Source organism: Gymnoscopelus microlampas (assembly GCF_963454915.1).
Source record: "Gymnoscopelus microlampas genome assembly, chromosome: 23".
Classification (NCBI taxonomy): Eukaryota; Metazoa; Chordata; class Actinopteri; order Myctophiformes; family Myctophidae; genus Gymnoscopelus; species Gymnoscopelus microlampas.
The window spans coordinates 9,739,972-9,761,083 of NC_139960.1; the positions used below are offsets into that span (position 1 = coordinate 9,739,972).

The following is a 21,112-nucleotide window of genomic DNA, read 5'->3' on the forward strand; positions in this document are numbered from 1 at the left end:
CCCCGTCAGGCACATCTCTGCTATGGTATCAAAACGGGAACACGGGTTACTCTACACTGTTTTTGATCAAGATTCCGCATATTGAAATGTGACATAAAAAAACGTTTGAAAAAGTTATACATTAAATGGTGTTGTGTGAACGTTGGTTGAGTCCCAGCTTTTCTGTGCGAAAACGATCAGAGTTTAAGATAGTCAACCATAGATGCTTTAAAAACCCTATTTCAAGGTATATGTATTTGCTGTCTGAGCATCGGAGCTATTCCGCCTCAAATCAAGCTGAGCCCTGACTCCTTCTCGGCAGAGAAACAGAAAGAGGACATTTTCCAAAATGCGTGTTTGCTTTTGTTAATACTATTGAATCACTGTCACACACGAGCCACCTCCTCAGAAATTAGGAAATGTCATTTCAAAACGGGACATCGATCATTTGAACAAATGGCTGCCCTTTTGAAGGGATGGCAGGCCAATCTTACATAACTCGCATAAAACAGAAGAAAATTACAGCACTGTTTCCAAACACAAGACGTAGTTTAATTTCCCCAGAGTTTGGGTGGGGGGGGCGTAGCTTAGCACACTGGTTCCCAAACACTTTAGCTCGAGACAAATTAGACATTTTCTGATTTTATTCATGAAATACTTTTGGAAAATGTTGGAAATGCATTTATTTGATGAACATTTTTGATTTATATTTACACAGGACCCACAAAAATCGGTCTGCGACACACAAATGGGTCCCGACCCACTGTTTGGGAAACAGTGGCTTAGCGGGTACAGAGTCCAACCTGTTAATCAGAAGGTCACCGGTTCACCTCCCGCCCAGCAATTGTCCTTGAGCAAGGCACTTAACCGTAACCCATTAAGACCTGAGGCCGATTCTACAAATGTCTTTTTGGTGCTCAAACTGTCAAGGACCCCCAAAATCATATGTATTTGGCCGCCGACCCCCCCATCTCAAAATATTTTGTTCCACGGAGCAAAGATTTGAGTTAAAAATGTTTGCTTTAAAATAATATATATATTCAATGATTTGCACAAATTGTCAAGATCTTTCAAAAATAGCAGATCTACAAGCTCATATTGCTTGTATATTTGCTATTTTTGAATAGCCAACCAATGTGCTATATATATATACAGTAGCTAAAATCTAAAATGACACATGATGCTTTACCGGTTTTAAAAGCTAAAAAAATTATAAAGAAGCCTGACTACAATAAAATCCAACACCATGAAATCAATGTTGAAGAAGGTCTTTAGATTTGATCACATGCCTATGTATATGGGCTGAAGTGGGTAATGTACAGTATGTTTTGTAATAATAATCATATCTACAAATTAACTAGTAACTAAAGTTTTCAAATAATTGTAGTTAAGTAAAAGTACAATATTTGGATCCGAGATGAAGCGAAGTAGAATTGGAAGTACTCCAGTAAAGTAAAAATACCTCAAAATTGTACTTAAGTACAGTACTTGAATAAATGCACTTAATGTTACTTTACACCACTGACAACTGTATACCTACGATCACATTCCTGCATTCTATTCTAGCACGCTCCGTATCGGAGGGGTTGGGATGTTGCTAATTTAAACATATAATTGAGGGCAGACAGTCTGGTGAGGAACAGAGACGGCGTTGTTTGTGAGGAATAGGGACGGGCTCACTCACCCGGGCTCGCAGGTATCCCAGGGGAGAGTTGAGCAAGGGGAACACGTAGTTCTGTAACATCAGCTCCATTTGTTCCCTGTACATCCGCTTCTGTGGTGGGATCGTAACAGACACAGCAGAAGAGTCACGGTCACAGAGCTAGTCACAACACGGCACAGTCAACTAACCCCGTACCGATATCCATCACCTCAAGGACAAGGGAAGGACCTTGGGTCCAGCATTCTACGTTTATTAGGCCATAGACTCAGTCTTAAAACAGGATGTAATAGCTAGGGCAGGGCGTTACGACTTCAAATGGATGGAAATGAGCTTCTAGCTAAATCCGGCATGTTAACATGAGATCATGTTCAATTGATTGAGTTCTTGTACATGTACTGGATGTTCATTAACGTGCACTGTCCCGTAAATAAACAAGTAAAGCAAAGTAAATCAATATCACAATTATTTTAAACTTTTGCCTTGATTACGATTGATGAACAATTATAAAAATAGAAATAAATTAAACTAGAGAAAATAGCTACTGTACAAGCTCACATCACAACACAGCTTGTAGATCGGTTATTTTAAGTATAATACAGGGTTATATGGTTAATCAGGCTAATACATGTAGTCGATTATATCAAATCTATTAGAAATGTTTGTGGCGATTCGTTGATATATAAGAAAAAATACATTATAAAACAAAATAAAAAAGGTGCTTCTCGATTATTCAGTAATAACTCAGTTACCCACTATAAATATTGGTGTAGATTAGAGATGCACGGATCACGATTTTAGGCACGGTTGCCGCGGAGAACTAGTTTGGGTGGATTTGGGTCAATCAAATATAATTATTAATTAATATTGGATAAATCGCAGGTGAAATAGTGCGGGAAACGAATTAATGACATCTAATAGGCCTATTATTGCTTTTAAAAAGCACAAAATATCGGCATGTGTGCGTTTGTAGTATTTTGTTTGTATTATTTTATTATCACTTTCTAACAGGCACAAATTAGCCACCTACTACACATGCTTTTGCCGGCAAGGGGTCCTTCCACTTCAAAACAACAACACAGTGGACTAAAGCAAAGATCGTTTTCGTGTTGAGAGTCAGCTCTGAAGTCAAGGCACAGACTACTGTGTTGTTGACGGACAACAGATGCACGCTTATGAGAAACAACACAAATAAAACCTGGCCAAACAGTTTCATGCATTAGCACAAAATGAGGATAAAGGAAGCATTCAGTCTAAATGTCCAGCTTGCTAATTCTCGCCTACTACTTTTGTATTTGAAACTTAAAATTTCTCTAAATATTATAAACTTTCAGGACAGCCTAAGTACAAATATCATTTATGAAAAGGCTTCTATAGGCTACAGTGAAGTCATTATTCAGTCCGCTCATCTCTAGCGTCGATATATTTCCAGTTCATTGCCCAGCACTAGCACAAGCCTGTGTGTTGTACTGAGGTTGGTCGGTGTATTCACTGTGTCTGGGCATTTGGCTGTATATTAGCGACAAAACCAGATTCTCTGTTTACAAAACTGGATCTCAACAGAAATGAGACATTTATTTATTTATCCTTGCTTTTTTAAATATGGAAAAATAAACCGAACCCAAATGGACTCTCCCTTCTCGAAGTAGCCTCTCATACGGTCACTTCCACAAGCAACACGTGCGTGTGTACACAGACAAACACACACACAAACACACACACAGGCAAGGTGTACACGCCTTTAGTAAGAGCTCAGCCAGAGCGCCGATGCAGTGCAGTGCCCCGTCCTTCCTGCGGGGGTCAGCAGAGGGGTCCATCAGGATCTGGTGGCAGAACTCCATCATCTGGGGAAGAACCTGACAAAAATGACAGCGCAGGACAAAAAAGTCAAAGTTCACCGTACAAAGGCTTTCTGTTATTATTTATGGATGCTTGAAAGGACCACGCCCACACCCATTTTCAACCTATCCTCAAATAAGATTTTTCTGTCTATTCAGTCTGTGAGGAGGGGAGAAACCTTCAGAAACCTGCCTACCAGTGACATCATCGGTAGGCAGGTTTGGTCAATTTAAACAAGATCTAAAAAATATATATTTATCATTTTTTTATGAATGCACAAACAATGGCTTCTATTTCAACAAGCTAACTTTCCAGGAAGGAAAAGTCTATAGTTTGTATTAGCTTGTAATCTCCTTCGATGACGTCTTTGGTAGACGGGACGGTGAAATGTCCACAGCCCACCCACGGAAATGGAGTCATCTTATAATGAGCATTAGTGAGGACCAATTATACAAAGATCATGTTGAAAATGGAAGAAGAAGCGCTCCTTTAAAAGGATAACCGGGCCCTAAAATGTCTGTGACATCAGCCAGCATCAGTCATGTGTTTACCTCCTTCCTCTTGCGGGCAGCTTTGCACAGCAGGCTCTGGGCAGCGGTGGCGGGGAGAGCGTGGTCATCGTAGAGGTCTACAACACACAACGACACACAGGCTGGCACAGTGGTTTGGACAAAACTGCGTGGAATACACTGTAGTGGTTCTCAAACCTTTTACTACACTCTGAGTGTACAAATGGGGTTCATTTGGTTCCATTTGTACACTCCCAGAGTTACAGACCCATAAGGGTCCATGTGGAACTCCCTCAAGGAAACCTGAGGGGTCCCTGGACCCCACTTTGAGACCCACCAGACAATAGGTACTGTATGTTCTGAGATCGGTTACCCACAGAAACTTGCCACTAGGTGTCACTGTATCTACAAATACAAAAATCTCGAAGCATTAATAAACATTTCCTGCATACATCTCTATATTTGTGTGTGTGTGTGTGTGTGTGTGTGTGTGTGTGTGTGTGTGTGTGTGTGTGTGTGTGTGTGTGTGTGTGTGTGCGTGCGTGCGTGCATGCGTGCGTGCGTGCGTGCGTGCGTGCGTGCGTGCGTGCGTGCGTGCGTGCGTGCGTGCGTGCGTGCGTGCGTTTCCACTCACTGAATTTCATGCGGATGTATTCATAGGGGTCTTCCTGCCAGAGCTTCTCATCCTCGTCTTTGTAACACATGAGTGGGAAGATGACCTCCTGACTTATGGTCTGTTGAGAGCAGACATCAGCCATGAAGACACTTTTAATTTGGCTTTTCTCAATCTTTAAAGCTCTACCAAGACATCATCATCATTATTAACATATACGTACACAACATACACAACACATACACAATACTTAATACTCTTGTGTTCAGACATGTACTTGTTATGTGTATGAGGACCACAATGGAAATTAAGTTCTGGACTTGACAATGTGTCTCATCCTCGATAGATTAATAAGAATGGACTAAAACATTGGTGATCCAAAGGTGTTAGGTTATGCAGTCTCTGGCTCTTTGAGGCAGAGAGAACATAGACAGAGAACCTTCCATTTGATTCAAACAGAGATACATTCTAAGCTTCAGAACTTGAGTTATTATAGTTTCGAATTTTTCATTAGTTTCAGGTTTGCTAGCTTAGTTAAAAAAAAGTTGTTTGTTTTGTTATAGTTATGATTAGTAATCCTTAGTTTTTTTTACTGTAATATAGGCTAGTCAGGGCCAGGGAAAGATTCAAAACGATCAGAAGAATAACACAAATAGCAGCTCTACAGGCTGAGCTTGTACATGGGCTAGTTGCACTGTCTTTTATTAAGGAAAACATTGCATACTGACAAAGACTAAAACTAAGGACATTTCTTCATTTTTAGTTAGTTTCAGTTAGTTTTGTAAACACACAATACAGTTTCAGTTAGTTATCTTTTATTTGGAGGGGGGGGTAAAGCCTTGTTTTATTTCCAATAACTTTTTTCTAGTTTTGGTTATTTGGTTAAGTTTGAGTGAACTCTAATAACCCTGGTCCCACCTGCATGTGTGGCTTCATCTGTTTCCAGGTGATGGAGTGAGACAGGCCCTGGTTGAGGTAGTTGAGCGACTGCTGCAGGACGTGCGGCGTGACGTACTGCTTCTGTCTGTACTGGTCCACCACCTTCAGCAGCACCTGGACAAAACATACCAACAACTCAACAGGGAGTCCGGGACCCCTAGGGCAGTGGTGCTCAAACCTTTTCATGTCAAGGACCCCCCCCCCCAAAACGATATGCATTTGGTTGCGGACCACCCCCATCTAAAAAATATTTTGTGCCAGGAACCTCCAGAAGCAAAGATTTGAGTTAAAAACATTTGATTTAAAAATATATATATTCAAAGATTTAAATGTTCACGATTTTCCCAAAAAATAGCAGATCTACAAGCTCCTAGCGCGGCACGAAGTGAAGGAGAAGCATGTACAGTACGTACCTGTTGTATGCCAACTGAGTACGTCTTCAGGAAAAAGTCGGCAAACTCAAAGTACTCCTTTGTCACGTTGCCTGGGCTTCCATACCTACGACCCGCGCCACGAGGACGCAAGCAGAGGGAACGGAACAAATCAGTCATCAGTCATCATGTCAATGCCTTTGCACGCCAAATGGTGTTTTAGTAACACTCTCTATGAAGCACATGTCTGTAATGCATTGTAAACATCTATCTATGGCAGTAGTTTTCAACCCTTTTCGTATCAAGGTCCATTATTTAGTCGGCATTTGAGCCACGGACCACCATCTGATGAGATTTAGACTCACAGACCCAAAACGTTTAATATTTTGTTATCGTTGGATGAGATGTTGTCCACAATTCCATGCTGTATTGATGTGGTACCATAGGAGAGATAACAGGCAGACGTTGATCAAAAATAACAATTCTTTAACTAAGTAATGCTGCAGATGTTTAACAATAATTTAACTTGTGAGAGGGTAAAATGAAACCAAATGGACCATTTGGTTTCATTTTTCATTTCATTTTACACTCTCAAGAGTTAAAGATCTATAAGGGTCCATTTGGTTACCAACTCTCCATCATTTAGCTGGGGACCACCTGGAACGCCCTCAAGGACCACTGGTGGTCCCCGGACCACTGGTTGAGAACCACTGATCTATGGGTATTGCGTAAACCGAAGGGGTGTGTTCCCAAAAGGCATCGCTCCAGGCCAGTCCTTATAATGCATTATGATCTACTTATAACACTGTATAACTATAGCTATAAGCACTCATATATTCATAATACGTTATAACAATAATCACATTATGGGGCGGCAGTGGCTCACGAGGTAGAGCGGCCGGTTGGGAACCGGAGGGTTCCCAGTTCGATCCCGGGCTCCCAGAGTTAGTGCCCAAGAGTCCTTGAGCAAGACACTGAACCCCTAATTGCTCCCGATGAGCAGGTTGGTGTCTTGCATGGTTTCCCCCCGCCGTCGGCATATGAATGTGTGTGTGAATGGGTGAATGTAATGCACATTGTAAAGCGCCTTGGATAAAGGCGCTATATAAATGCACCATTTTCCATTATTCTAGCCAGGTCTGTGTGAGTGACCAGCAATTATTAAGGATTATGATACTTGAACTTATAAATCTGAAATCATTATAAAATGTTTTGTGTTTGTTTATTATTGTTAGAAAGCCTTGCGTTTATGAGTACATGCTTATAACTCTAATCATACGGTGTTAGCAGATTATAATATATCATAAATGCATTATATATATATATAGACACAGGCTTCATAGAAAGTGTGACCGAGGTTTCTAATGAAGAGTCTCACCTCTCAAACAGTCTAGTAATGATATGCAGGGCCCACTTCTTACACTTCCACCACACCAACTCTGGACGGTCGTCCTCATCCACCTCCAATGTCTCCTAGCAACACACAATGACAAACAACAAACAACAATGATCAGATCCATAGTGAGGGTCATTCGTAAACATTAACCCATTCAATCCGGGAAGGCATCCGTGTCACTTTAGATTTCTTTGGCTATTCAAAAATAGCAGATCTATAAGCTCATATTGCGGCACTGAGTGACGCACTATATGAGCTTGTTAGATCTGCTATTTTAGAAAATAATTGAGAAAATGTGTGCAAATCTTTGAATATATATTTTTTAAACCAACATTTGTAACTCAAATCTTTGCTTCTGAGGGCCCTGGAAGTAAATATTTTACAAATGTTCACTTTAAAAAAAAGAAATAGCTATAGTATCTACAAGCTCATAGCTTATATATCTTCTTGTATATCTGCTCTTTTTGAATAGCTTTAAGTTCCTATTTATCGGTATTACAATTAATACAACATTTTCAGGGTTTTTAATGAAAATACCATGTATGGAATATTATCATTAAAAAGTGTTTTGCCAATTATTTGGGAATCGCTGGTTCCAAAGTATTTCATGATCGTAGTTGTGCAACTGTTACTGTGTATAGTTCTAATTTCAGCAGAAGAACTCTAGGATTGCTATAGGAATGGACTGCGTGCTGCTCAGTGCAGAGTGTTGTGTGTCTTACAGGAGGCACGTCCCTGTCCATGACGGCTCTGAGGATCTCCATCCACTGGGTCATGACTGTGTTGTTGATCAGCTGGAGAGGCAGGGAGTACTGCGGGGGAAATGACACCCACAACTCTTATCAACTTGTCACCTTCCATTCGTCAAAACGATCACTAGGCCTGTCACAATTATTACATCATCGCATTTTTGGCATAATCGTCATAATCATTTCGATGTTAAAAAATGTTCATATATATTTTCAAACATTTTCAAAAATAGTGGGGATAGCCGATCTACAAGCTCACAATGCATCGCGACGCGTTGTAAGCTTGTGGATCTGCTATTTCCACTATCAATGTTTTTTTGAAAGTCGTAAGTAATTAAATATGTATGTTATTTGTCGTATCTGCCCTGTGCGACTTTTGGTTACGAAGCCTTAAAGCCAAAAAGAAATGTCATTTTCATTCATAATGTTCCGCTGTTCAACGACAGAAACACAATTAAATAGTTGATCGCAATTATTTTGACAGACAATTCATCGTCAAGTAAAATGTCATAATCGTGACAGCCCTAACAGTCACACACGAAGACACAGAAACTCAGCCCAGCTATTAGAAACAATCATTTTTAGTCTGCTTGTGACAGCTCTTAAGGTCAATAAATGACATAAGAGACCGTAGAAGGGAAGTCAAAGACACAACATGCTAGGGTTGGACGACTAACCGGAAATATATCGAAGCCGATATCCAGAACCAGTAACCGACAATCTTGCTCATGTAAGTTAATCCATTAAGACCTGGAACGCATCTGTGTCACTTTAGATTTCTTTGGCTATTCAAAAATCGTGAAAAAATATTTTTTATATTTTTTTCAAAAAACTTTTTTAAGAATCGCCTCAGGTCTTAACACATTGACTGCCTAGATCGAGTTAACTCGATATTAGCTTTTCATCACTTGCCTGCCAAGATCGAGTTAACTCGATTTTAGCAAAAAAAATATTTTTTAATTTGACCCAAAGACCAAGGAGATATGCATTTTCGAAGATCTTTACTCTCATCCACTTCCTTGTTAACTTAAAACTTTAAAATTTTGTATCTCGGCTCCTGAGTACTTTTTGTTTTTTCATTGAAGAATCTCTGGCATGAATAACAATAGGCAGTGAAAATAATTCAGGCAGTCAATGTGTTAATGGGTTAATCCAATAATCGTAACTTTTTTCATATGTATTTCTTTTATTTACACTTGTCTCTTCTATATTTCTATCATCACTGACTTGATCTCGATCACTATAAAAGCCGTCACTTACAGTCATCATACCCATAACCCACCTGTACGAGAGCGTGGAAGATTTTGAGGATCTGTTTCTGGATGAGGACAGAGAAAATGGTGGCGTCTGCCAGGAGCTGGGTGATGAGCTGTTGAATGCGAGGCAGGAAGATCTGCATGGCTGCCAGGAGCGGTTCCCTCTCATCTGCCTTCTTATACCTGATGCGTGCGCGCGCACACACACACACACACACACACACACACACACACACACACACACACACACACACACACACACACACACACACACACACACACACACACACACACACACACACACACACACACACACACACACACACACACACACACACACACACACACACACACACACACACACACACACACACACACACACACACAGTCAGCCAGGGACAGCCAGTCCCTGACATGGAACATGTAGACGGGCTGTTTTCGAAAGGCAGAAGTATATATTAGGTTTAAAGTGGTTAAACTTATTTCGATGCTATATGAATATATTATTTTAGCGATTTTAATCTAGCACCTATCTTTTTATTGATTTTTTTTTCTTAATAAAGTTGGTTCCTTCCTTTTCTTTTATGTAAAGCGACTTTGGGTACTTAGAAAAGCGCTATTTAAATCTGAGCTATTATTATTAAAGACGGGGTGCCGTGATTTTCAGTGATTTTCCCCCACCCCTAAAACATAATCATCAGGTATTATGGTTATACTAGGAGGAAGATTTTTTCAAAAAAGTGTACAGAAATTGTTAAAATTATGTTTTTATGTGGACACATTACATTACATTACATTACAGTCATTTAGCAGACGCTTTTATCCAAAGCGCCTCCAGTTCATTAAGTATACCTGGTTCTCACCTTAGCACCTCCTCCACCACCTTAGCACCTCTTTAACATTATTATTATTAACTAAACTTGCTGCAGTCCCCCTGGAACCCCCTCAAGGACCCCTGGGAACCAATTTGAGAACCCCTGGATAACAGTACAAGGGCACAGAATGACTGAATTGCGAGGAAAAGGAAAGTGAAAACGCTAAAACACAACTGAAAGAGAAAGGGTTTCCTAGGAGGTAGCATGAGATAAGATGGAGAGGAACAGAGGAACCTGAACAGAGGACTCACTCGTAGGTCTTGACCAGCTGGTAGAGCGCCAGCAGACTGCCATACCAGCTGCTGCTGTTCTGGGACTGCAGGTACATGCCCAGCTTGTCCACGATGCCCGTCCAGCGGCCGGGGAAGTCGTGCTTTATGATGGCACGCAGACACATCGTCAACTGGGCCCTGGGAAGAGAAAACACCCCGAAGAAATGTCATCGACCTCATCGTTGGCCAATTCGCGATCGAGATTTCACGCACCGAATTGATTTTTGTTCTGTTATTTTAGAGCAGGGGTCTTCAACAGGGGGTCCGGGACCCCTAGGGGGTCCTCAGAGCTACTATAGGGGGTCCGCCAAATCTTTGTGTGATAGGATTTCGTTTTTTTTTTACATTAACCACTTGAACCCAAGAAATCCTTTTCCGAGGGGAACATTAGCGGAAAATAGCAGATCTACAAGCTCTCAACGCCTCGCGCTGCGAGGCGTTGAGAGCTTGTAGATCGGCTATTTTTTGGCAAAGAGGCTATAGGTGTAGAGGGAAAAAAGAGCAGACTAAGTAAAAAAAAAAAACTTTAATCTGAGACACAATTTTATACAATATAGAGTAGGGGGTCCTGCTTCATCTCTCTCTCAGCTAGGGGGTGCTTGGCCTGAAAACGTTGAAGACCCCTGTTTTAGAGCACTGTGTTACTGACAGTGTAATCCATAGATATTCAACTGGTGGCCCGCGGGCCAAATGCGGCCCGCGAGGACCTTTCTTGTGGCCCCTGGAGCAATTTATCAAAAAAAAAAAGACCTCAATTCATTTAACAATTTTGGCCCCCTGTCTAATCTAGTTGAATACCCCCGGTGTAATCTCTCAAGAACAGATTCAGAGCTGTGCAACTGAATCTGTCGGGGAGCCCCGTTCAGAACGTCTGAGCGTTGGCCTACAAGTGGGCGTTACAACAGTCAGATAGACACAGTTGTGTCCGAAATAGAGTTGAGAGCCTACCTTGGGAAGCAGAATGTCCCAGGTTCGATTCCTGGCCCTGGCAATATGTTGAGGAGTCCCTGATCAAGGCACTTAACCTAGGGTGACCACTACCAGACGTCCCGGTTTGTCCGGGATTGTTCCGCTTTCAATCTGCGTGTCCCGAGACAAATATCTCTAAAACACTAATATGTCCCGGTTTTCAACATTCACTAAGAAATTGTCCCGGTTTTTGCCAAAAATAAAATTATAATAGTTGTTTTCAGTGGTTGCATAGACGTTTATCATGTGCTTTTCATGTAAACATTCTCACCTGACCAATCAGAAAACAGGAACAAATTGCGTGTCTGTGGTACTTAGTACCTTATGGATTCTGCAATTGAAAAATAAAAATCAGCAGTAAAACACTTTTTTTTAGGTGAAACGTTGACTAAATAAAGCTTTGACTGGGAGCCCTTGTAAGCCACAGTGACTGTACGTTTATTTTCGAATTGCCTGTGGTTTTCATTGGTCCTGCACCTATACCCTCCAGTGGATGATGTGCCAGCTCTATTTTCTTTTACCTGATGGACTCTGGACACTGGATGATGCCCTCCACGATGTGCTGTCTGATCTGCTGCCGGTCGTTCTCATGGATGTTGAAGGGGAACACCACCTCACCCAGAGACGGCTCTCTGTCCTGCCAGTACTGACTCACCATGTTCTTTAGGTAGATGGCAGCTGGGAACCAACGCATACATGCATGCGCACACACACACACACACGCACGCACACACACACACATTTTAGGACAGCATTACAATAGCTGAAAAACAGCTAAAAAATAACCAAACAAACAATAGCCGAAGTCACTTTCGGGGCCAAATCAGTGTGGTCTGTTTTGAGACCAATTTACATAAAAGCCCAGATATGCTGTGAAAGCCTGAGTGCTCAAACTGGGTTTTTTTTGGGGATAGAAGAGAGGTAGGGGAGACCAAAAACACACAAAAAAAGAAGGAAAAGTTAAAATTCATGGTGTAGTCCCTTTAAACCAGTGTGCGGATGTTTTAACCTTCTATATGTTTTCTTTAACACCTTGAAGTGAGTTTTCATTGTAATACTGCTAAATAGTAACTTAAAGTATACTACATTCCATTGATCAAAACATGCTCTGGAAATGCACGTGGCCCACCCATCTGTTTGTTTTTGAGGGGTGGGGGGGGTTATAAAGATTTGAAGTTTTTCTGAAAACTTAGGTCAGGATTTCGAAGGCGTTTTTAGTATCTGCCTCAGGCCTAAATAGGCTTATCAGATGGGTGGGCCCACGAATGCTTTTCGGATTTTCAAGTGGGCCCTGATCCAGAAAAGGTTGAGAACCACTGGGCTAAGAGATCTTCTAGATCAGGGGTCTTCAACAGGGGGTCCGGGACCCCTAGGGGGTCCTCAGAGTTACTACAGGGGGTCCGCCAAATCTTTGTGTGATATGATTTTTGTTTTTTACAATAACCACTTGAACCCTTGCATCCCTTTTCCTGAGGAGAACTTTAGCCAAAAATAGCAGATCTACAAGCTCACAAAGCCTCGCGCTGCGAGGCGTTGTGAGCTTGTAGATCGGCTATTTTTGGCAAAGAGTTATAGGTGTAGAGGGGAAAAATAGCCGATCTACAAGCTCACAACGCCTTGCGCTGCGAGGCGTTGTGAGCTTGTAGATCGGCTATTTTTTGCAAAGAGTTATAGGTGTAGAGGGGAAAAAGAGCAGCAAAAGTTTATCTGAAATACAATTTTTATACAATATAGAGAGGGGTCCCTGCTTCATCTCTCTCTCAGCTAGGGGGTCCTTGGCCTGAAAACGTTGCAGACCCCTGTTCTAGATCACAGACATTACAAGCAACCACAAGTGAGGAATGCTCAGATCAAAGCGACAACATCACTCAAGGCCGCTAGCAGCAGTTTCGATTCCACAAAGCCACAGCTCAACAGCAGCACAGTGCAGTGTCTCTGTCTCTCACCTGCCTGGCGAACAGGGAAGTCCACCTGTTCAGACACAATGATCTGCAGCAGCGTGGGGGCAAAGTTGATGATCTTGAAGGACTGAAACGACAAGGGAAGCACTTATTGTAACGTAACACACGCATAGAATTCTGTGGTTAGGGCCGTCACCATTATGACATTTTACTAACCATTAATTGTGACTCAAATAATTGTGATTAATGATTTAACCCATTAAGACCTGGGGCGATTCTTTAAAAAAAAATCTAAATCCTAACTGTTTTTGGAAAAAAAAATAAATACATTTGTTTCAAGATTTTTCAAAAATAGCAGATCTACAAGCTCATAGCGTGGCACTCGGTGCCGCGCTATGAGCTTGTATATCTGCTATTTTTGAATAGCCAAAGAAATCTAAAGTGACACAGATGCGTTCCAGGTCTTAATGGGTTCATTTGTGTTTCTGTTATTGAACAATGGAACATTATGAATAAACATTATATTTATGTCTGGCTTTTAGGGTTTAGTGAACAAAGGTTGCATAGGGCAGATATGACAAATAGCATCCATATTTAATCACTTTATACCAGGGGTCGGCAACCTTTTTGGCTGTGCCATGTGCAGCCAAAAAGTGCCATGTTTTTATTTTCTTGATAGTCAGTAATACAAACATTTCCAGCAGATTTTGATTGTCCACGCCATATACACAACTACCTTTATTTTTGTTTTGTTCCCTTTTTCTTCTTCTTTTGAAATATTTTCTTTCACACCAAGACATTGTAATGATCATTAGACAATAACCCACCTATCTATCTCCCAGACTCCCTCCCCGTCGTATGCACCAGTCAGAGTTCAGAGTTTGAATGAACGTAGAATTATGTGTGCATACAGATGCGAGGGGACTTAACTGAATTGACAACAAAATGTATTTTATATATTTTAAATGACATATCCTCTCTCTCACACTCATCCCAGTGTGACAGTGATTACCCTCCCCTGTGCCATTTTTGGCACCCGTGCCTAAGGTTGCCTTCCCCTGCGTTATACTTTTAAAAAAAAAACATTAATAGTGGAAATAGTCAGATCTACAAGAGCAAGTTTTGAGGTTTGGGGATCAGCCCAGGTTAGAAGGTTTTGGGGAATAAAACAAGAGAGGCGAGGTTGAGATGGTACCGTAGGAAACACGGGGAGAACATGCAAACTCCACACAGAGTAGGCCCTTTCGCCAACCCCACCTAGGGTATGGGCACTGATGACGAGGAGGAGAAGACACGCCCCCAGCGCCCCCAGTGTCGACCTTCTCGCTGTGAGGCGACAGCGCTACCGACCGAGGGATGTAAACTAATGATCCGCTGTGGCGACCGCAATGGGAATTAGCCAAAGAAGAAGAAGACAAGCACAAGTTGTGTGCTTGTAGATCGGCTATTGCCACTATTTTTTTTAAATGTTTGAAAATATATGAACATTTTTAACATGGAAAAATTATTATGACGATCCTGCAAAAAAGAATTGCGATTATTTCAAATGATTGTGATCAGGCGATCGATTATGCAATAATTGTGACAGGCCTATCTGTAAGTACATCTTCAATTCTTAGTGAGTTATTTTATCAGTCTAAAATAATATTGGGTAATATTCCCTAGATGTCTTCATTTCAGAATAAATAAGAAACATTTAAAAAAATATAATAAATATGATAAAAACATCCTTGACATTTGTTTACACTTTGGCTATTTTTGAGAAATCGAGAAAATGTGTGCAAATCTTTGAATACATTTTTTTTTAAAGCGAACATTTTTAACTAAAATCTTTGCTTCTGGGGGTCCCTGGAACAAACTATTTTGAGATGGGGGTCGGCGGCCAAACACATATCAGTTTGGGGGTTCTTGACATGAACATTTTTGAGCACCACTGATATAGAAACATACGTTTTTATCAGAAAACTGTTGGGATTTAGAAGACATTTGTAGAATCGGCTTCAGGTCTTAATGGGTTACCATGACAACAGGCATGAACTGATCTCTGTAGGCCTACAGTATGTATGCCAATCTGTCAGCAATGTGATTTGTCAGCAGTGGTGGAAAAAGTACTCACATTTTTTACTTAAGTAAAAGTATCAATACTGCAATGTAGAATTACTCTGTTACAAGTGTAAGTCCGGAATTAAAATTTTACTTGAGTAAAAGTACAAAAGTATTGGTATCAAAACGTACTTAATGTATACCAAAAGTAGTACTCATTATGCAGAATGTCCTGTTTCACAAGTTTTCAAATGTAACGCATACAAATCTTCTATGCAACGCATTGTGAGCTTGTAGATCTGCTATTTTCAAATAGCCAAAGTTTATATAGGGCTGAAGTGGTTAATGTATGTTTTGTAATAATAATCAAAATCTACAAAGTAACTAAGTTGTCAAATCATTGTAGTGCAATATTTGCCTCTGAGATGTAGTGGAGTATAAGTAAAAGTACAGAAAATTGGAAACACTCCAGTAAAGTAAAAATGTTATTTACCGTAAGTACAGTACTTGAGTAAATGTACTTAGTTACTTTACACCACTGCCTATGTATGCCAATCTGTCAGCGATGGTAAGTGTCAGTCAGCATTCCTACTTAAACTGAGTGGCACTGCATTTTAAATCACACAGATTCCTCTTGGCTGCATCACTTTGTATTGTATGCTCTCCATTGACGCCAATATGCAGCTTTGTTCATTTAACTAGAAATGTTTAAAGCCTTCGTGAAAACGATGCTCTGGTAAAATCCCATATTTAACATTAACACAAACTTGAAAACTTTCAGAGGAGCAATTTGCATGCAACCTGGCCCGAAAAAAAAGAAAACTAGATTAAAATCCCTTTTCCAGAGGTGTAAAGTAACTAAGTACATTTACTCAAGTAGTGTACTTAAGTACATTTTTTTTTTTTTTTTTTTTTTTACTGTACTGGAGTATTTCAAATTTTCTGTACTTTTTCTTCTACTCCACTACATCTCAGAGGCAAATATTATAAATACTCCACAACAATTATTTGACAGCTTTAGTTACTAGTTACTTTACTAGTTAGATTTTAGATAGTTAGATTATTTTGATTATTATCACAAAACATACAATAATCACTTCAGCTCTATGTACATTTCGGCCATTTGCTCACATTGTGAGCTTGTAGATCTGCTATTTTCAAAATATTTTAATGCAATTTATACATTTGAAAACTTGTGAAATGGGACATTCTGCATACTGAGTAAATAATAAATAAAAAGTTAATACAAGTGCTGTGTGACCGTGCCCTAACAAGAGTATTTCTACATTGCAGTAAAGATACTTTTACTTAAGTAAAAAAGAAATGGAGTACTTTTTCCTCCACTGATTTTTGTACAACACTGTGAAGGGAGTCAAGGGACTATAATAATAGGCAGTGTTGCCCAATAGTCTGTCACAACAAACAAACAAACACAATGGTGTGGTGGTGTTGTTGTTCTAGCCTCGGATCAAGAAGACTATCATAGATATATATAATTGATTTTGACATTTGCATAATATCGTAGATCAGGGGTCTTCAACAGGGGGTCCTCAGAGTGACTACAGCGGGTCCCCCAAATCTTTGTGTGATATGATTATTTTGTTTTACATTAACCACTTGAACCCTAGTATCCCTTTTCTGAGGAGAGCTTTGGCCAAAAATAGTAGATCTACAAGCTCACAACGCCTCATGCCTACAAGCTCACAACGCCTCATGCTGCGAGGCGTTGTGAGCTTGTAGATCTGCTATTTTTGGCAAAGAGTTATGGGTGTGCAGAGGGAAAAAAGAGCAGCAAAAGTTTATCTGAAACCCAATTTTATACAATATAGAGGGGGTCCCTGCTTCATCTCTCTCTCAGCTAGGGGGTCCTTGGCCTGAAAACGTTGAAGACCCCTGTCGTAGATAGTATAGTATATATACACTGGAAACTGAGTGACTTTGACAATATTTAATGTTAAGAATGTTTTGAAAATTCATGTCTGTCTTGTTTTGTTTTTTTATTTTATTATGTTATGTGTGGATCCCATGAAGAGATGTGATGCATGTTATGCATCAGCTAATGCAGGGGTTTTCAACCAGTGGTCCGGGGACCACCAGTGGTCCTTGAGGGGGTTCCAGGGGGACCCCAGCCAAATGAATAGTTAGCAACCAAATGGACCCTTACAGGTCTGTAACTCTGAGAGTGTACAAATGGATTTGTACACTCTCAGAGTTAAATGAACACTGATGATGGTGATACAGTGTAGATTGGGACGCCCAAATAAATCTAAATGGTTGAGTCCCTGGCATATCTTTTCAAATGGGGGTCCCTGGGCTAATATGTGTCAATTTGGGGGTCCTTGACGCGAAAAAGGTTGAAAACCACTGATCTAATGGTATCCTCAGTGTTTGTATGTTATGGAAAACGTTGCCACAAACTACAGCTATTAGCAAAGCAGCATCTTTTTTAGCACCGACCTGGAACCATTGACGGGCCTGGTCTGTATAGTAACCCTACAAATGGAAGCTTTGTAATCTATCTATCCCTAAAAGAACACAAATATAAGGCCTATCATCATCATCATCATCATCATCATCATCCGGGGGGGGGGGGGGGGGGGGGCATCATCTGAGGGGAAATGGTAGCTGTAGAATACAACCCTCGTAGACGTATTTATGATTCTGACGTTTTCAACCTACGAGAGTTGTAGGGTTCACCCCCCATGGAGACATGGACTTTCTGCACTATGCCCCTCAGATACTCCAAACATGTACAAATTGAAAATAAAGGTGCTTACCCCCAAGCTCCAAATGTTAACTCTCGCTACGGGGTAGTAATTTAATGTAATAATTCATATCTTTCAATAAAGAAGTGTTTTAATGCCGTCTGTGGCCGAACGCCATTTTTTCACCCTCGTTTACTTCCTGTTTATATTTAGTGTAATTCCGGGTTTCACCAGATGCGCCCCGTCAGTACCGCCCATTGGGAACTTCCGACAGAATCGGCCATAGACGGCATTAAAACACTTCTTTATTGAAAGATATGGATTATTACATTAAACTAATACCCCGTAGAAGTAGTTAACATTTTGGGCTTAGGGGTAAGCACCTTTATTTTCAATTTGTACATGTTTGGAGTGTCTACGGGGCATAGTGCAGAAAGTCCATGTGTCCAAGGGGGGTGAACCCTACAACTCTCGTAGATTGAAAACATCAGAATCATAAATACGTCTACGAGAGTTGTATTCTACAGCTAGGAAAATGGGGGGTTGGATTGGATGCTATAGAACCTAAGCAGAAAACAAACTACTTTTTGTTGTTGTTGTTGTTGTTGTTGCAGAAACCCACCTGATTGAGCTCGGTCTCAGCCGCTATCCTCAGGTTGGGGTCGATCGTGCCCTTCAGAGCCTGTATGATCCTGTTGGGATCCATTGTGATGCTTTGGATTTATACCACGATCAGCTTTCTTTCTCCTCCTGTGTGTGTTCTCTCTCTTCCTTTTTCTCACACAATCACACATACATGTACAGTGTTGCCAGATCCTTGCGAGAGAAATGAGCACGGAGCAGCCATGTCTATGAAAACAAGCCCAAAAGAAGCGAATATTATAGGCCAGCAGTGGCCAGTTGCACCACCTCACACTAAGTTCAAACTTAGCCTAGTTATGGCTTAAATGGCTTTAAAAAAAAACATTTAACCCCTTTTAGCTGGGAAAGTATCTGTGTCATTTTTAGATTTCTTTGGCTATTCAAAAATATAAAATATTTTTGAACAGCAAAGAAATCTAAAATGACAGAGGTACTTTCCCGGATTGAATGTGTTTAAGCTATAACTAGGCTAAGTTTGAACTTAGTGTGAGGTGGTGCAACTGGCCCCATGGGGTCTTCAACAGGGGGTCCTCAGAGTTACTACAGGGGGTCCGCCAAATCTTTGTGTGATATTATTTTTTATTTTACCTTAACCACTTGAACCCTGGCATCCCCTTTTCTAAGGAGAACTTTGCCAAGAAATAGCAGATCTACAAGTTGTGAGCTTGTAGATCGGCTATTTCTTGGCAAAGAGGTGTTTGGTGTAGAGGGGAAAAAAGAGCAGACCAAGTAAACAAAAAAAGTTAGATCTGAAACACAATTTTATACAATATAGAGGGGGGTCCCTGCTTCATCTCTCTCTCAGCTATAGGGGGTCCTTGGCCTGAAAACGTTGAAGACCCCTGTTATAGGCCACATGAGCACTAAACTAAACAACGGCTATTTTCAAATAAAAACATTTTTTCCCTAGCACAAAATATTTTCAGGAGGTTGAGTCTAAATACGTATTAATTTGGGGGTCCTGACTCCTTGCATTGAAAATGTTTGAGAACCACTGGTTTAAACAACATTTAGGAAACAAGGCCAAATAAACAACTACACTATAGAAACAAGCCCAAATAAACAACTACACTATAGAAACAAGCCCAAATAAACAACTACACTTTAGAAACAAGCCCAAATAAACAACTACACTATAGAAACAAGCCCAAATAAACAACTACACATTAGAAACAAGCCCAAATAAACAACTACACTATAGAAACAAGCCCAAATAAACAACTACACTATAGAAACAAGCCCAAAAAACAGCAACTACCCAACACTATTTACAAGCAACTTCACAGAAAACTAGTACAAAGTCGCTTATAAAAAGCGGACATGGCAACGCTGTACATGTACTGCCTGATTTATGCTTCGCCGCACGACGGTGGAATCGCAGCAGATCTATAAGCCCGCTGCACAACATCTCTGCTATGTGCTGTGGGCTTGTATGTCTGCTGTTTTTTTCCGAGGCCCCGCCCCGTTTTACCGGCAACCGGCAGACGACGGACGTAAAGCCAAAGTAAACAGACTAGACTTCACTTTACGGCATCTCTCTTCTTCATCATGTCCAGTCCATCATTCATAGTTAACTCTCTCTCTATCTCTCTCTCTCTCTCTCTCTGTGGTGTAAAGTAACAAAGTACATTTACTCAAGTACTGTACTTAAGTACCATTGTGACTGAGGTATTTTTACTTAAGGATAATTCCTTTTAACAGGTCGTTCATGAAAGTCCTTACGGTCTTGTTTCCAATGAGAACCTGTGAGCAATTAGGGGTTAAGAGTCTTGCTCAGGGACAAATTTCATTTCATCGACACATATGCTGGCCTGGCCTGGAATCGAACCTGGGGCAATTAAGGCCTCTGGCTCCCTAGGCGGGCTCACTAACCACTCAGCTATGGCCGCCACTTTACTGTAGTATTTCCGATTTTAACTACTTTTACTTCTACTCCACTACATCTCAGAGGCAAATATTGTACTTTTTACTCCACTACAATTATTTGAAAACTAGTTACTTTATAGATTTTAACCACTTCAACCCTATTTATATTTCGGCCATTTGAAAATAGCTGATCTACAAGCTCACAACACATCACGATTGTGATCTGCTATTTTCAAAAGATGTTTACACTTTTATTCAGACATTTGAGAAATTCTACATAATGAGTACTTTCTACTTTTGGCACTTTAAGTACATTTTGATACCAACTTTTAGTAAATAAGTAAATATTGAATTCTGACTTGCAGAGTATTTTGACATTGCAGTATTGATACTTTTAGTACAGGAGTCTTCAACAGGGGGTCCGGGACCCCTAGGGGGTCCTCAGAGTTACTACAGGGGGTCCGCCACATCTTTGTGTGGTGGGGACCATTTGCTGAAAATAGCAGATCTACAAGCTCACAACTCCTC

General features: G+C 40.6%; 1 protein-coding gene across 3 annotated transcripts in view; it reads right to left on the bottom strand.

Moving 5' to 3' along the window:
• ipo8 (importin 8) overlaps positions 1–18,844 on the bottom strand; it is a gene marked incomplete at its 3' end in the record, with an annotated part of 35,418 nt that extends 16,574 nt beyond the window's left edge. For all 3 annotated transcript variants that reach the window (XM_084050015.1, XM_084050014.1, XM_084050013.1), the window contains exons 1-13: positions 18,699–18,844; positions 13,374–13,455; positions 11,949–12,105; positions 10,438–10,596; positions 9,338–9,494; positions 8,029–8,118; positions 7,289–7,383; positions 5,953–6,037; positions 5,519–5,653; positions 4,622–4,721; positions 4,030–4,106; positions 3,379–3,495; positions 1,664–1,753 (exon numbers count right to left, since the gene is read on the bottom strand). In XM_084050015.1, the coding sequence (XP_083906141.1) occupies positions 1,664–1,753; positions 3,379–3,495; positions 4,030–4,106; positions 4,622–4,721; positions 5,519–5,653; positions 5,953–6,037; positions 7,289–7,383; positions 8,029–8,118; positions 9,338–9,494; positions 10,438–10,596; positions 11,949–12,105; positions 13,374–13,455; positions 18,699–18,782 (1,428 nt within the window). In that variant the 5' untranslated portion in view covers positions 18,783–18,844. The remainder of the gene's footprint in view (positions 1–1,663; positions 1,754–3,378; positions 3,496–4,029; positions 4,107–4,621; positions 4,722–5,518; positions 5,654–5,952; positions 6,038–7,288; positions 7,384–8,028; positions 8,119–9,337; positions 9,495–10,437; positions 10,597–11,948; positions 12,106–13,373; positions 13,456–18,698) is intronic.
• Positions 18,845–21,112: the final 2,268 nt, after the last annotated feature.